This window comes from Ruditapes philippinarum, unplaced genomic scaffold (assembly GCF_026571515.1).
Source record: "Ruditapes philippinarum isolate M1 unplaced genomic scaffold, ASM2657151v2 ctg3738_1_1_1_1, whole genome shotgun sequence".
Lineage (NCBI taxonomy): Eukaryota > Metazoa > Mollusca > Bivalvia > Venerida > Veneridae > Ruditapes > Ruditapes philippinarum.
The window spans coordinates 1,405-19,743 of NW_026859265.1; the positions used below are offsets into that span (position 1 = coordinate 1,405).

General features: G+C 32.2%; 2 protein-coding genes across 2 annotated transcripts; both read left to right on the forward strand.

Annotated features, from left to right (window-relative positions):
• Positions 1-463: 463 nt before the first annotated feature.
• LOC132755884 (solute carrier family 49 member 4-like) lies at positions 464-5,999 on the forward strand (the record flags this gene model as incomplete). The annotated part of the gene is given in 11 exon segments (XM_060746816.1): positions 464-554; positions 1,443-1,606; positions 1,844-1,871; positions 2,076-2,107; positions 2,408-2,452; positions 2,636-2,765; positions 3,285-3,393; positions 3,598-3,665; positions 4,239-4,357; positions 4,884-5,066; positions 5,676-5,999. Coding segments are annotated over 11 exon segments (1,088 nt in total), but the record flags the coding sequence as incomplete, so codon positions are not given.
• A 2,206-nt stretch (positions 6,000-8,205) lies between these two features.
• On the forward strand, positions 8,206-17,714 carry LOC132755885 (solute carrier family 49 member 4-like). Its single transcript, XM_060746818.1, has 12 exons — positions 8,206-8,306; positions 8,823-8,913; positions 11,750-11,913; positions 12,322-12,349; positions 12,671-12,702; positions 13,781-13,825; positions 14,196-14,325; positions 14,749-14,857; positions 15,139-15,206; positions 15,800-15,918; positions 16,571-16,753; positions 17,202-17,714. The coding sequence occupies exons 2-12, from the start codon at positions 8,837-8,839 to the stop codon at positions 17,324-17,326; spliced, it is 1,080 nt and encodes a 359-aa protein (XP_060602801.1). The 5' UTR covers positions 8,206-8,306; positions 8,823-8,836; the 3' UTR covers positions 17,327-17,714.
• Positions 17,715-18,339: the final 625 nt, after the last annotated feature.

Genomic DNA, 18,339 nt, shown 5'->3' on the forward strand with positions numbered 1-18,339 from the left:
TATCTGCTGATTTTATTTCTTCAAAAGTTTGTCCAATATCAGTAGCTTATTTTCATTTGGAAGCTTTTGCAATGCTCTATAATTGATTTGCAATCAACTGTTATCATACATTACATACTTATGTTTCTAAGAAACTATGTTTTTTGTTGTTTTATTATTATTTTTCGTCATGAAAGTACGGTTAACTGTCTAGTTCTATTATATTGTCGCCTGTAACCATGAGAGATTTTTAGTAAATCTCTTGTGTTTATGTTCTCATTCTTATATCATGTATACGAAATTATACATGCCAATGAAAATTAAAAAGTATTTTCTAGAATGTGAGAAGATTAACCTTAATTCTAGCATGTCTTTTTCGGAGAATTTGGCTTTTTTCCAGCACCAATGGTCATAGCCGAAAAAGGCATGTCCTACTGGCACAAACAGCACACCGTATAAAAGAGTTTTAAATTTTAATCTGCAGGTATCAGAATCTCCATGATAGTTTGTACAGTTATAATGGTGCTTTCTTCGACGTCAAGAATTATAACGCTACATAAACGAATAGCGACAATGTAAGGTTTTTTACGAAAGATTACTAGTATAAGTTTATTTGAGCCGCGACATGACAAAACCAACATAATGGGTTTGCGACCAGCATGGATCCAGACCAGCCTGCGCATCCGCGCAGTCTGATCAGGATCCATGCTGTTCGCTATCAGTTTCTCTACTTGTAGTAGGGTTTGTAAGCGAACAGCATGTATCCTGATCAGACTGCTCGGATGCGCAGGCTGGTCTGGATCCATGCTGGTCGCAAACCCATTATGTTGGTTTTGTCCTGACGTGGCTGATTTAATCTACAGCATTTTCATTGAAAAGTGGTGTAATAGTTTATTTACATTAGGTTGTGATTACAAATTAAGGTTGTTTAAAGTTTTTAGTTAGTTTGCAAATTGTTATATTTTACATGTGTTTATATTTTACATGTGTAGAACTTGTATCCCGCTCCGCCCAGAAGTTAATGAAAGTGGTTTAAAACTGTAAAGCAATTTTATTTTGCACTGCAATAGCAAGTTAATATTTGTATTTTTATGTTCACAAACAATCAATTTGTATTGTTGGCGCCTAGTTGTGCCAACTTGTTGTTTTATACTCTAGGATAAGAACAAAATCGCTTTTAAATACAATATGAAACATGTAATTTATTTGAGCCGCGTCACGACAAAACCAACATAATGGGTTTGCGACCAGCATGGATCCAGACCAGCCTGCGCATCCGCGCAGTCTGATCAGGATCCATGCTGTTCCCTTACCAACCCTTTTACAAGTCGAGAAACTGATAGCGAACAGCATGTATCCTGATCAGACTGCGCGGATGCGCAGGCTGGTCTGGATCCATGCTGGTCGCAAACCCATTATGTTGGTTTTGTCGTGACGCTGCTCATTTCATGTTTATTGAAAAGATTAATAGCCATCGGACAAGCTCTTAATGGAATAGCCAACAGTATTACATTGTGCACCCCAACAGTCGTGTCACAAACCTGGTTCCGGGCGACGGAGAGGACCACCGCTACAGCTGTCTCCACACTAGCATTCGCCTTAGGTGCAGCAGCTGCCTTTCTTTTTGGTAAACGCTCTTTATTATTCATCTGACAATCTTGTACTGTTTATTTGTTATACTACTCTAAATACGCCCACATGAAATGCAATTTTTAAAACGTGGTGGAAAGATTTTTTTTAAAAATCATACATTAAACCAGGTTCTTTCAAATAGGAAGACCCTGATTAACTCACAAACATAAAAGATAACAAAGTTTTTTTTCTCAGTTTTACTAATCATTATAAGATTTCTTTTATTTTTTAGGACCTCTTACAGTTTCAATGCCTAAATTGTACGTATTTGTTTCCTTATTCAAATGTTGTATGAAATTCTTTTTTTATTTGCCGTATTTTCTATATAATTATTTTACCACTTAAAAATGTTAAATTTTATAATTGAAAACATGATTATGTAACATTATTTTCACAAAAGTGATCATGTATGTAATAATTAACTTGGCACACATTAGGTATAACATTATTTTATTGTGTTTTAGAAATGGAACAGAAATTCTACTTAATGAAACAGGTACAAATATTTTCATTACTTTTATACTAGTTTGTTTAAAGACATATAAGTATGCGCTGATGCATCTGAAGTAAGGACTACTTGCCCGATACTTTTATTCCTCTTATCCACATTATGGGTATTATTCAGTGATCCTGTACATAAATAATTGATTTTCTTATCAAAGATTAAAGTTGTTTTTAACTGATTTTAAAACGTAAAATCTTTATGAGACAATGAAAAAAGAATAAAAATGTAATCAGTGTAACACTGCCAGTTTTTAATGTATGTAAAATAAGAGTCGTCTACATTTGTTTTCAGATGTTTCACTTATTGAATCTCAAATGATGGACTTACATTACATGAGTAAGTTTTAATATTATGTATAAAAAATAATGTTTCTAGTGAAGAAAGTAAAATATGTTTCCATTTTAGTTTTATTTACATAATCATATACTAGTATACAGTTCTCTAATTCTTCTAATTTCTTTCTCATTAATCTAATTAATAAGTTATGTTTATATTTTTTTCACTAATTCTGTCTGCTAGGTTTTGGGTTGTCCATCTTTCTGATGCTGTGCTGTATCATTTATCTCCCTTCCAAACCGAAAACAGCTCCTAGTAAAACAGCAAACATTGATAGATACTCCCTAAAAGTTGGCATAGGTAAACTCCTCACGTAAGTGTCATTGTCTATATACTTATAGCACTGTCGGTTTTGCAGTATTTATAACCATTCTTATACTGCGTGACTGACGCAGAAGGGGCTGTTGTTGTATTATTTTGACCTATTGTTTGGACTGTAAGTGCTGTGTGCAGTGTGTAAATAACTCTTTGTTCATTTCACTAAATCTTACTTTCTCATACATTTTCAAAATTTTTATGAAAATTAGCATGAATCTGGAGGCATGCTGCTTAAAAGCCTTAACCTTTTAAAAAAATCAACAACAAAACCATAATACTAGTTCTTGGAGAAATCCATACAACCTACTTAATGTATGTTTAATGTTGTTGTTTGTTTAAAATACATCGGGCACAAATAAATCTTACATCAACTGTGAATAATTGTAAAGTAATGGTTAAAGTTATATTAATAATATATAAACTATTGGAACGAATCTCATTCAAAGAAAAACACTTTTGTTCAAACAAAAAGCAAAATTTTAATATGAAAGTAAACACGCTTGTAATGTTACAGGAATCCATCGGTTTGGTGTATAGCTGCCGTTTACTCCATACCAGTAGGATTTGCTGCAAATCTTGCATCTATCCTTGATGTGGTTTTAAGTCCATTTGGAATTTCTCAGGTATTTTACATCTTCTTACAATCCTAAAAAGTTCAAGTTCATAAATCCTTTTCAAATGACATTTAAGCTTTAATGAAAAACAAATACAAGAAGTTAATAAGCATAAAAGACAAATGAAATATGTTGTACCAAGAATTTCGAAAATGCTCCTCCTTATGATTAATTGAAAACCCTTCGGAAGTTGTTTTTCTTTTCATAATAAAGGCTGATGCTGGCTGGATGAATTTTTACGGATCAATCGGTGGTGTGGTTGTTGGAATACTTCTTGGCAGGTAGTCTCTTTGCTTTCGTTCTTTAAAAAATATAGAGTTCTCCTTATAAAATAGAGTGATTAATTAAATGATTCTGTAAATAAATTGAAGCTTTTATCATCAGGCTTTAACATGTTATAGTTGCATGGGACTTTGATAGTATCGAACAATTACACCATGGTTTGTTTTTTTTTGCTTCTGTATTTATAATTTACACGTGCATGACAATTATAATTAAATAATACTTAAGTACATTAAAGCAGAAGTTGTCTGTCACTTATTTTAGCTTTTGATATATAGTGCATTAATTAAAAACATCATGTCGGTGGAATTGTGTTTTGATAAATGGGTGTACAATTCGGACTTTGATTGATAGCAGTTATATTGACCAAGTTTAATGTTATTAGCATTTAAAGTTTAGCTCTAGGAAAAGTTATAAACTTGAGCGATTGCTTAGAAGTAGGATTATTTTACAACAAAAATGACATAGAAAACATTTATGGCTAAAAAATTCATTAAGATGAATTTTTTATAGCTTAACACAATCAACATCCTATGTTATCTATAAGATAAAACAAAAAAATATTTTTCTAGGTTTGTCGACAGAATTCAAAGGATAACGAAAACTATAATTGTTTTGCTATATATTTGTGCTGCAGTAGATTTCACATTGTTTACATTGATGTGTGTAAAGATACTCCCTCATTCAAAAGGTATTATTTCAGCCGACATATTTTTCTAAGTCTCCTTAACTTTTCACCATTTAACTAAGATGTTGCTTAAGCACTCAGTTCACTAATAGCAACTTTTGGTGTCAAAAATACAAATCTGTTTTGTGCAAATTGTTGACATACCAGAAAAAATGTCTGGAAGTTCAAGAAAACTCAATTGTGCTTTCTAGCATTCATAAGCTTTTTATGTGCTGTGTATGCATGACTTACTGCCAATGACAAAAAAATTCCAACCAATTTCAATCAACAGACTGAACGAGTCAAATGTGTTAAGTTAATTTTGTTTTATATAAGTATGTAAATTAACATAATTGTGACATCAAGAATTGATAAAAAGCAAGATATCTATTTGGAAGTAAACTTAAGCAAAAATCAAGAAGAATATTGCAGGTTTTCAAAATAGGAAAAACAATGAGAAGTGAAACAGCTCTTGATATCACTCGTATAAACTTCATACCCTGTGATAATATTTTATTCGAAACTATGTAGTTTCAAATTTTTATTACAGTTGCATTTTATGCCACAATCATCATAGGAAGTATTATAACCAACAGCAGTATGCCTTTATTTATGGAGATAACGTGTGAAGCCTCCTACCCGGTAGCCGAGGGTGTCACTGCAGGCTTCCTCGGTATGATGATCAATTTAGGAGCAACAGCGTTCCTGTCAGTAGAACTTATTCCGAATGTAGGTAGGTATGACAACGAATGTTTTCTTCTGTTTCTTTAAGATAGGGTGTTGGGTTGCGTGCCATGACCGTTTCTTTTAATTAGTAGCCTTTGCTCTGCATTTTTGCGATTGTCCGGTACTGAAAAATCTGCTTTTACTTACTGAATAAAAGCAACGAATACAATTATGCCTAAATTTTGAGCAGGACATGTTGCTATAAAAGTAAAAAAGAGGGTTTTTTACATTGGGGTGTTCTTTGATTTTGTCACACAAAAAATATTATATCGTGCTTATTCAATTTGATTTGGATCACATGCATTATATTGCGATACTGAAACAAACATGAGACAACATGATTTAACTTTTATGAAAACAATTCAATGGTTTTGACAGAGCAAAGTTTTTCATATTGCTCAGGTAATGTAATTACAACAGAGTCTAGCGATAATTCTTGTTTTTTTCGTACCATGTTGGTGAATTTAAAAACAGAAATGAGATTGGATAGAGGTTCACAAACTTTCTCATTATTTCAAAGAATGCATCTTGAAGGAAGCTTTGGCAAAAAAGGTCAATATCTCTAACCTTGAAACATTCATAACGTTAACATAAAAATTGTTGGTTATATTTTCAGACACAGGTTGGGCTAACTGGGCACTGGTTGGTGTGTACATCGCTGCTATCCCTCTCATGATGTGTTATAAAGCACAGTATAAAAGAATTGACATTGACATTATTACTGATTTATCATGACAAGTTACATAAATTGTTCCAAAAATGGTTTCAGTACTTAAAAAGAATTGCTTGCGTATTATTTTCAGGGGATTGTTTTATTTGAATAATTTTACTTACTAGACTAATTTTACTTGCAATAGAATATACAGCTTGACAAATGGAAATGTGTTATATTTTTTCCACAGCATAGAGAAAATGTAAATATAATAAATTACAGTATGTGTACATATGTCTAAATACATATAGAAATTATTCTATTTGGGTTGTGTAGTTACATGTACCTCCTTATAAAAGTCTTAAAACCAAACCGAGCCTACAATATTTTCAATTTTGTCGTTTTGAGCAATCTTTAGGGATTCCGTTTTTCTCTTCTTTTACACGAAAGTTATGTTCTACTTCTGTTTCATATAAGATAGAGTAAAACAATCAAGACTTAAACATATGCATAAACAATTTGTAATAATTTTCAAGCATATATGAAAACAAATATCGTATGTGACCCTGACAAACATATCACAAGGTCAGATAAATTAAAGTTTTACATTCCTCAATATAATAAGATATGCACTTGAACATTTTTCTACAGTTGAATTAGGATTAGAATAGTTATAAAATTCTGTTTTATATAATTTAATTTGAATTTGATTTAAAACCTTCTGTTAAAAGAAACCCAGACAGCTTCCGGAACGTCGGTGGTTTTACTCGGGTTCTCTTTTGTGTCTGAAATAATACACAGAAGGGCACTTGAGGTCTTCTTGAACCAGTAAAGCTGGAATGTCGCCATATGACTTATATTGTGTTGTGCAACGTAATACCCAACCAAGAAAAAAACCTTCTACAAACTGGACAGCGCAATATAAAGATGATGTTCTATATTATTGAAATTAGAGCTTTGCCAAATTATCTGTGATATTTAGTATAAATTTAGCTTATTTTTTATACTGTGCATTGTATTGTAAACCTACGTTGATGACATAGTTTGCACATGTTAAGTTGACACTATATGACATTATTATTTACTTCGTCATTATGAATATTAGTAATGTTTTTAATTAGATACTTGCTTTAAATTTCTGGTTTTGTTTTAAAGGACCCAGTTAATATGATAAGCTTTCATGCTTAATAAGTTATCCTTGTAACAATCATAGATCAGTATTTTTTTGTTTTATTAATGTGTCTAAATATCCATAAAAACTGAATGATTTTGATACTTAAAAGATTTCCTCTTAAAGATTTTATTTAAAACTCTACTCGTAACTAAATTGATAAAACTTGTTGTATGCCATTAGTTGTATCAAATTTCTTTTTAATTGTAATTTTGTTTCTTCTAGACAGTTTTCATTTGTGACTTTTTACACAAGTTTGTTATCCATGTAATCTACATACAATTCCTTGAAAATACTATTTTTATTTGTAAATTGCATCATATCTATCATTGTTTATCATATTGTGATCTGGGTTGTTACAAAAAAATAAATATATAAAGAATAGAGAATCTTTTTTATATATGTAACACGAAATTTCTTGTATTGCGCATGCGCAAATATGCCGTTCAAAAGCCAGTAAATGTTACTACCGGCTTTGAATAGATAAAGTCAAACCGAACCTGACCCAAGTGTCACAACTTCCTGTTTTGTTGTATATATACAGTAGAATAGTAAAAATTAAAATCCTAAATTTCGCCGAAACTTAAATGAAAAGTAAAATTTTAGATTAGTTGTGATAAACCTTGCTGTAGACCGTAGTGGTAAAAGTCATGAATGCGCGCGCATCATACTGATTATAAATATGTTCAAGGACTAATCATTTTTATCTATTTTAAGCGTATTGTTATTTATGGGAACATCATCTGGTATCGGATATACATGTCCTACTTTTATCGTCACTACAATAATCAGTCTGATAAAATATTGATAACAAGACTATACTAAAATAAACCTTATGATTGTAAACATTTTGATTTTTGCAACATAAACGTTGTTTATACTATTTCACTTACATGGATGGAATTTCCCAAATGAGATTTGATTAACGTAAATATAATTATAGGGACTTTCGGAACTTACACAACTTACAGAGAAATTGTGCTCTGTATTATTCGGATATGAAGTACTTGCTTAAAACAGTGCATAATTGTGTACATATAGCTAAAATCTGCTCATTTCTTTTGATTGTATATTTTTGATAATTAAGGTTTTAATGAAAAGAAACAAAACACGCATTTTAAATAAAAAAATTTTGAAATAACGAATGGAAAATGTAAAAGACATTTATAAATGTCCTTACACAAGTATAAAACAGTAGCCCCGGGTGTTTGAAAGGGAATGTCTGCTATCAATGGTAGTCATTTCCCTCGTGTCCCCTTGGGGAACGTATTAAAAAATTTTTTTGGGGGACCCGGGCCCCCAATTTCGAGCGTATACCCTTTTATATGGATGGACGGACAATACACTATTTTGGGTCGTTAACGTTGGAAATATCACAGGATTTTTATCAGTTTTGTTCGGAGTATATCTGGTTGACTGTAAAGGTAAGGTATTTCCGTGTTTGTGCTCTGCATTTCTTGTATCAGTTTTATGTAATTAAACTTTCAGTTGATTAAGTTATATTATTTATTAATTTTAAAAACATCATTAACATAATTTGACAATTGTAGTTTGTAAAAACGAAAGGTAACTTTTATTTTGTTTGGTTTTTGTTTTGAAATTATTGTCAAAATCTTTTTTCATAAACTAGAAATGCGCTTTATATTATGCCGTATGGTCGATTGATTACGAGGTGTCGTGTCTTATTCACTGACCGTAGAAGTGATGTATATCAAAGAAGAAACTCTTGGAATTTGAAACTATCATCTCCGGAATTTGATGCTGTACCCGTTCATCACGCTGGGTTCAATTGCAAAATGTTCAAAGAATTTCTGTACAAAGTAATATACTAAAGAAATTATATAATAAATCTGTATGAAGATATTAATATTGAATTGCAAAAGAGAGAATAATTAACAAAAAGATAATTTTATATAAACTTACGCAATGCCATATTGAAGGTATTCGTATCGCAATGATTGTTTGTACGGTCACAATGGCGGTTGTCACAGTAACGAGGATAATTACACTACAACATCAGGCTGCAACAATGTATGTTCATTTAAATACGTACACTATAATAATAATAATAATAATAATAATAATAATAATAATAATACACTGTGTATATAATAAACTTTTTAGCTCACCTGAGCATGCTCAGGGTGAGCTTTTAGGATCGATGATTGTCCGTCGTCCGTCGTCCGTCCGTCCGTCGTCCGTCCGTCGTCCGTCGTCCGTTCACATTTAGTTGTTAACACTCTAGCGGTCGCATTTTTGCCTCAATCATCATCAAACTTGGTCAGGATGCTTATCTAGTTGATAGCTCGGATGAGTTCGAACATGGGTCATCTCGGATGAGAAACTAGGTCACAAGAGCTAAAAATAGAAAAACCTTGTTAACACTCTAGAGGTCACATTTTTGCCTCAATCATCATCAAACTTGGTCAGGATGTTTGTCTAGGTGATAGCTCGGATGAGTTCGAACATGGGTCATCTCGGATGAAAAAGTAGGTCACCGGAGCTAAAAATAGAAAAACCTTGTTAACACTCTAGCGGTCACATTTTTGCATCAATCATCATCAAACTTGGTCAGGATGCTTATCTAGTTGATAGCTGAGATGAGTTCGAACATGGGTCATCTCGGATGAAAAAGTAGGTCACCGGAGCTAAAAATAGAAAAACCTTGTTAACACTCTAGCGGTCACATTTTTGCATCAATCATCATCAAACTTGGTCAGGATGTTTGTCTAGGTGATAGCTCGGATGAGTTCGAACATGGGTCATCTCGGATGAAAAAGTAGGTCACCGGAGCTAAAAATAGAAAAACCTTGTTAACACTCTAGCGGTCACATTTTTGCATCAATCATCATCAAACTTGGTCAGGATGCTTATCTAGTTGATAGCTGAGATGAGTTCGAACATGGGTCATCTCAGATGAAAAAGTAGGTCACCGGAGCTAAAAATAGAAAAACCTTGTTAACACTCTAGCGGTCACATTTTTGCATCAATCATCATCAAACTTGGTCAGGATGCTTATCTAGTTGATAGCTGAGATGAGTTCGAACATGGGTCATATCGGATGAAAAAGTAGGTCACCGGAGCTAAAAATAGAAAAACCTTGTTAACACTCTAGCGGTCACATTTTTGCATCAATCATCATCAAACTTGGTCAGGATGTTTGTCTAGGTGATAGCTCGGATGAGTTCGAACATGGGTCATCTCGGATGAAAAAGTAGGTCACCGGAGCTAAAAATAGAAAAACCTTGTTAACACTCTAGCGGTCACATTTTTGCTTCAATCATCATCAAACTTGGTCAGGATGCTTATCTAGTTGATAGCTGAGATGAGTTCGAACATGGGTCATCTCGGATGAAAAAGTAGGTCACCGGAGCTAAAAATAGAAAAACCTTGTTAACACTCTAGCAGTCACATTTTTGCATCAGTCATCATCAAACTTGGTCAAGATGCTTGTCTAAGTGAAAGCTCGGATGAGTTCGAACATGGGTCATCTCGGATGAAAAACTAGGTCACCAGAGCTAAAAATAAAAAACCATGTTAACACTCTAGAGGTCACAATTTTGCCTCAATCATCATCAAACTTGGTCAGGATGCTTATCTAGTTGATAGCTCGGATGAGTTCGAACATGGGTCATCTCGGATGAGAAACTAGGTCACCGGAGCTAATAATAGAAAAACCTTGTTAACACCCTAGCGGTCACATTTTTGCATCAATCATCATCAAACTTGGTCAAAATGCTTGTCTAGGTGATAGCTCGGATGAGTTTGAACATGGGTCATCTCGGATGAAAAACTAGGTCACAGGAGCTAAAAATAGAAAAACCTTGTTAACACTCTAGTGGTCACAATTTTGACTCAGTTGTCATCAAACTTGGTCAGGAAACTTGTCTTTTAGGTCATTGCTGGGAATAAATCGAACATGGGTCATCTCGGATGAAAAACTAGGTCACAGGAGCTAAAAATAGAAAAATCTTGTTAACCCTCTTAACTGTTGTGATCCAAATATTCTGTTCATTCTAACATTCTAGTGGTCACATTTTCAACTCAATTATCATCAAACTTGGTCAGGATGCTTGTCTAGGTAATTGCTTGGAGGAGTTCGAAATCACATGTGAAACTAGGTCACCGGAGCTAAAAATAGAAAAATCTTGTTAACACTGTAGTTGCTACTGTTTTGATCCAAGTATCCTGGAAATTGGTTTGAAAGTTTGTTTTGATGATTTCTAGGTCAAGTTTGAATATGTGTCACCTGGGTAAAAAACTAGGTCGCACTGCTCAAATATGGATAATCCTTGTTAACACTGTAGTGGTCACATTTTTGACTCACCTGTCATGAGACTTGGTCAGAATGCTTGTCTAGGTAATTGTTTGGATGAGTTTGATAAGTCAGGTGAGCGATCTAGGGCCATCATGGCCCTCTTGTTTACCTTCTCATCAAAATACAAGTAGTTTCTTATACCTTAAATTGCCAATACCACTTTAGTTTTTACATGTTATTAATTGCAAACTGAAAATGACATAATTTCTTATAATCCACGTTACTTTTTAATCGCACAAATGAATTTAGGTTTAATAATTAAAACATACTTTATAAACCTCGACCCAGAAACAAGGAATTGCAATTTCAAGTATTCATGATCGACCCCGGTTTCTTGAATCAACAAGGACTGATGTCGTGTATGAAAAGATACTGTATGCACTAGAAAACCATAGTGGTTATGATCATTAGAAAGAAGGTATAAATATACGAACTAAGACACATACAAATAGCTCAATTTACAGAATGTTAGAATGTTAGCGGAGCAGCTGGACACCCTCAGAAGAGAAATTGATGTGCAATATACATGTATCTTTGTACATTTTCTAGATTGATTGCCATTGGTCAAGGCTTAAATGGTATAGCCACTAGTGTAACCATGTGTATCCCAACTGTTGTATCAAAAACATGGTTCAAGGTCACAGAGAGGACTACTGCAACAGCTGTTTCTGCTCTTGCCGCGGCATTAGGTGCTGCTGCAGCTTATTTATTTGGTATTGATATATTCTATTTTATCATAGTATTCGTAGTTGTATTTATAACACAAACTCATAAATAAGACAGAAATTTCATAACCGGAAGTGGACATGAAAGTTGTAATCATAAACTGTTGTCATGACATTTTAGAACCTAAACTCCTTAAATTGGTGTGCATTTTTTGTTATATTTACAAATACACACACTAATTTCTTCTGAATAAAGATAACGAAATATAAGCATTTACAAAAAATCAAAAGATAACTTTTATTAAAGAGATTTTGTATTTAAAAACATACAGAGAGATAATTTCACCGAGTCCGTTTATATAAGTAGTTTGCTTTCAAATATAAAACAAGGTTATTATTTTCTTTTTAAAACTTGTTCAGATTACAGTAACAATAACACTAACATTCTCTTCACAGGTCCGTTGACAGTTTCGATGCCAAAGTTGTAAGTCAATTTATATAGAACAAACCTCTTGTTTTGAAACGATGATGAAAATATCAAAATATAGGTTTTTGCTCTACATAGAGCTTTATTGCTGTTTTACTTAAAAAATATAAGAAGATGAAGGCAACGAAAGCATGAACAAAATATATATTTCTTAAATTTGCTATAATTCATTATATAAATATATGTCTTATTTGCTCTTATAAATCATATAGCCTTATTGTTATTTCAAACATTTTTTTGGATATAATTTGGCATTTATATACTTGTAACAGAATATGTGATAGTAGATTATCCGAAACAAACAATTTTTATTTTCAGAAATGGAACAAGCGTTATTCTGAATGAAACGGGTAATGAGTATTTAGTTGAAGTAAATTCAAATTCATGTTGAAATGTATAATAACACACAAGCATACTTCCTTCATGTATGAACGTTATGTTCTCCGTTTAAGTATATCCATCTCATTCAAGACACAATTAGAATATCTAAGTATTAATTCGACATAAATATACATCATTTAAAACCACATAAAATAGCCTACACCTTTTTGCTGAATTGTATTTAATATGTTAATAGTTTCTTCAAACCCATTACTGCATGTCTTTGAAAAATGGCTATTTTCATTGAAAAGTATCCCGTTACAAGTTCAAATTGCTATAAAACTATAAAAACTGCTTCAATACTAAAAAAAACTTGGCACAAATGTTGACTTGACCATTGCCTTTGTAACAACATATGCTCAGTCTTTAAATTCCTGTTACTATGGCAACGAGTTGACATCTCAAAATTGCCAAAAATCACTATTTTGCGTTGACTTTTTCCATTAAATTGATTTCAAAGTGCTGCAACTTCTCGATGGATTCAGATAGAGTCAAAGGCTTTTCAGCGTTGGTTACACGTTACCTTATGATTGACCTGGGGTCATTTTTAGCCTCTCACAAGTCCAAAACTTTCTTGGCGATGAGGGGGACTGCCGCCCCGTTCAAACCCCCCAAACAGAAGGGGACACATCCCCCTTCTGGCAACCTCCTGAAGGACCTTTTTGATGGGGGACGGCGCCGAAAAAGTGATCACTTTTTTTCAACATTTCTCAAACGAAAACATGTGTTTGGGGCCCAAACAGGACATTTCTTCACTATGAGGCCTTAAAGAGGGGAGGGGGTCGAAAATGCGTTGTTTTGCGTATATATGAGGTAAAGGGTTGAGAACAAGATGACCCACTCCCCCAAAAGAAAAAAGAAATATTGCAAAAATGTTCAAGTCGACAACGTTTTGAATTTTAAATCTTGAATATTTTAATTATTGTTTGTAAAATATACACATATTAAAATATATTAACGTAACTTATTGGTCGGTCTTACCTTATTTTTCAATTCAGGTTTTTATACACTTAATAATAAATGTACAGACTCATCTTTCTGTTTTAGACACATCACTTATTGAATCTCAAATGATGAAACTACACTATACGTGTAAGTACACATACATTTACATCACCTTTCCGTAATTTCTTCAGCTTTCAAAACCTGTTATAGTACTCATAACATCTGAGCTTGAATATTTGTACATGTTTGTCATATGAATAACTCATCTTTCATTTTTAAATAACTATCTTTCATTATTTCAAAATTATTCTACACGAATTTGTTAATTTATACTGCCATACAATATTTGAAAAAAAAAACTTGATGAAAACGATACAATCGAAAAGAAAATAATCAGACTTGATACCTATTGATTGTTTTTTAATTAACAGAACGCATATGAAAGCAACGAACATGTTTACGTCTTTATTGTTTGCACAGTGATAAATAGTCATGAATTATTATCTTTTCTGTGAAGCTTTCGGGTTTGCAATATTTCTGATGCTATGCTGCATCGTGTACCTTCCATCGGCACCAAAAACCGCTCCAAGCAAAACTGCGAGTACAGGTCGGTACGGACTAAAGGAGGGAATTACAAAACTAGTAAAGTAAGTTACTTAAAAAAAACACAAAAAATATTGAGCATGAAAATGATATCCTTACTACGTATTTGTTAGCATATATATCAATGATATTTTCAGATTTTGCAAAGTCGGATACAATATTTGGTAATCCATTTCTCTAAATACTGAGTGAATGCAGCTTAAAAAATTGTATTGTAAACAGATGGTAGCTATTCAAAAATAGATTTTATATAATAAAAATAATAATTTTATATCAAGTTTATGATACTAGCAGTGTACGTGGATTGTTTTCCTTTCTACTATGTACATGCACCATTTTATCCTCATTACAGTCTAATCTGATTTAAAATATTGGTTTTATTGTATGAAACGTCAATGCAATATGGAATTTTCGAACTCCAACTGAATTTTTGTTTGAAATTGAATTATGTGAGATGTTTTCTTTAGAAACCCATCCGTATGGATTCTAGCGTCAATGTATTCTATCCCCGTGGGATTTTATGGAAACTTGTCATCAATATTAGATGTCGTACTTAGTCCATATGGCGTCTCACAGGTACGAGTTTATATTTAATCTTACGTTTTGTAACTAACTTTTTGTTTCCATACAAAGAATACAAAAAAAATCTCGAAATAATACTAAAAATCTGAAAAAAGGTAAGTCTTGTCCATTTTACAATGTTCTCACATATATTTTTATTCCACATTTTACATGAACAATACAATATAGTCAAAATGTTTTGCTGCGTTTATAATAGATTTACCATTTTCTTATAAAACATAGACAGTTATATAATTTCTTACATCGAATTTAATGATAACTGTTTCTGTCATTAGACAGATGCTGGCTGGATGAATTTCTATGGATCGATTTCTGGTGTTGTCTGTGGAATTGCTCTTGGCAGGTGACATTGCTCTTATTTTTTATATAAGAGATATGTAGGTATAAATTAATCACCCACCTGTTGTTTTTTTATCTTGTATATTTTTTTATTTTATCACAAACAACAACTTTTTAAAGCACATTATGCTTCAGAAATGATTTTTTCCCTCATTTTGGAAGAGTTAACATGACTTTTATAACGTGTAAGAGCGTGTTCAAAGCTTATGACAGAAAGAAAGTAGCGCTAAATGTGATGGTATTTGTTGTGAAAGTAGCAAAATGTTAACAAGGTATTATTTTGATTTCCATTCAAAATTCTTATTCACTGTTACTTTACTAATTGCAAAAATACAGCAGAAGCTACAGATTGATCAGGTCATAAGCTATGGAAATATGTTGGAAACTATAACAAGTTAACGGGACACCAAATAAAAGAAAGCTTTTGAGAAATAAAATAAGAGCATTTCTGGGGCATAAAGGGCTTTGAAGTCATTCATTTAGAAAGAAAAAAAAACAAACAATGAGCATAAGTACATCGTACTTTGGTGAACTGCATTATTTTAGATTTATAAAAAAAAGAGCATGCTTTGACCGAAAAACTAAACATTTTTTCAGGTTTGCTGATCATGTCCAGAAGAAGACAAAGTTGTTTATAACAGTGTTGTATATTTGTGTGGCTGTTGACTTTTCCTTATTTACATGCATGTGTGTTGATATTCTGCCAAAGTCAAAAGGTACATTATTTATCTTACATATAACGTAAAAACACTGAACAGAAAAAAGACAAATAAATGTGTCTTTGAATAAATACCGGTAGTATGCACACATTTATTTTGATGATGCATTGCTCTGCCGTTGTTCTGCCTTGTGATATTACTCTGCCGTTGTTCTGCCTTGTGATATTCACTATCATATTTTATATTATACATGAAATACATTTGAATAATTAGTAAGGTACATATTAAAGTATTACATTAAAAGAAATATCTACTGCCAACATCTATGTAAGACTGTTTACAAAAATAAATGTTTTCGATTGAATTTTATCATTAATTGTGATTTATCAATATGATGGGGTAACTAAATTTTTATCAAGCATAAAACATTTAAAGGAAAATTTACATTTACAATAAAGATCTTTTCTAATAGCAAAACATTGTATACAATTGTTTATTATAAATTTCTTCAAGTGCATTCAGTATACGCTATCTTGTTAACATAAAAATGGTTTAGATTAACTTGACCTGTAAACATGATATTAATGTGTAAGTATTGATGGTGCAATGGATCGAGCAGGTGACTTGAAAAAAATTTTAAAATTCAAAGATACCTTTTCATTTCAATGGAGTCACCGTGCGTGTTTCTGTTGTTGTTTATTTTTTTCAGAGGCATTTTATGCAACTGTAATTATTGGAAATGCCCTTATTAGTAGCAGCATGCCACTGTTTCTAGAGATAACATGTGAAACAGCGTATCCTGTTGGAGAAGGCGTCATTGCAGGCTTTCTTGGTATGATTGTTAATCTAGGAGCAACAATCTTCATGTGTATAGAACTTATTCCTAATATTGGTATGTATCTTGTTTTTTTACAGTTTTACTTTTGTTTATTTTGCAAATATCATTAATTATTGTAAGTGTTGTTTAAAACTTTTTACAAATTTACTTGAATATCAAACTAATTCTATCAGCAAAAACATAAGAGGACATTAGTCCATTTCTTTCTTTTTCAAAGTATGTTTTTTTCGGTAAAATACAAACAAACTGGAAAAGGAGAAGTCTCTTGGAAGCAATTAAACAACATCATTTTAAAACAGATAAATCATTTTTGTTAATAGTAAAAAGAAAAACAATTGCATATCTACAGAATTCTTGATTATCTCATACAGAAGCAAAGCTTAAAGAACGGTATGATGGGAACTATAAATATGTGCTAAAATATTGTTCTATATATGTATGTTCATTATATAACAGATAGATTTTTTAAACAATAATTTACAAATCATCGACATTGTTTCAGAAACCGGGTGGGCAAACTGGGCTCTTGTTGGTGTTTATATTTTAGCTGTGCCACTGATGGCGTTGCATAAAGCAGAATATAAAAGAATGGACATTGACATGATTAAAGACAAGTCAGTGCTATGAATGAATATCACAAGCACAGTACAATTAGAATATTATATCGTACAAACATTTGTTAATGCCGCTGATTGTGTAAAAATAATCAAAAACATACTAAAAATATCATATGTTTAAAACTAAAGGCAATGAAGTGTGTAATGATTATAAAACGGAATACTCCGGATGGGTTAAATAAATCTTTAAACTCATAACCTTTGCATTACGAGAAATGTGTACATATTCACAAGTCATGTAAAAAAAATTGAATGTATTATGAAAAATATGTCAAAATTTACTACTTTTATCACCAAAGTTCTACCCTATAACTGGCGGAGTAAGAAAAATATTTGCATATTTTGAGGAATTAAAGGTGATATTAGTTGGTAGTGGGTACATAAAGCTAGGTTTAGGCAATAACTCTAGGTACTGCTTTGTAGGATGATCCGAAATCATCATTTCTATATAAATTTGTTTAATGTGTAATCTCACTTTCTTTGCCAAAGACTGGACGTAAGACCTGTATGGCTTACAGCTTTTGCTTTAATACTCTATAAAATCGAATTATTTAGGACGATTCTTTTAGTAGAGAAAATTGTTTGTATAGGAATAGTTTTAAAAAACATTTACAATTAGAAAAAGAATAATCTTAAACTAAAAGAAGTGTATAAAAATCGCGAAATGTGAACAGAAATGAAAGCAGGTACCGCTGGTTTTTTAAGCAGAAAATTTGGATATGCTTTACAATCACATGTGTACATAAGTCGTTAAGTCAGAGTAAAAAGTAAAAAAAAAAACATTCAAATGTCAGACACTAGTCAAAGTTATTGACCTACTGTTAAATTAGATCTGAGAAATCGTATTTCCAGCTATGATGAGGGTGAATCGTGCAATTAAGGAGCAGAAAATGTAGCCCTTAAGCTCAAAATGAACTGTCCAGCCTCAATCTGCCGTCGGCCAGTGATTTATAAAGCTATCTTTAAAAGATTTACGATAATTCGTAATGAGTGAGAATAAGAAAACTTATTATTTCTAAAGGC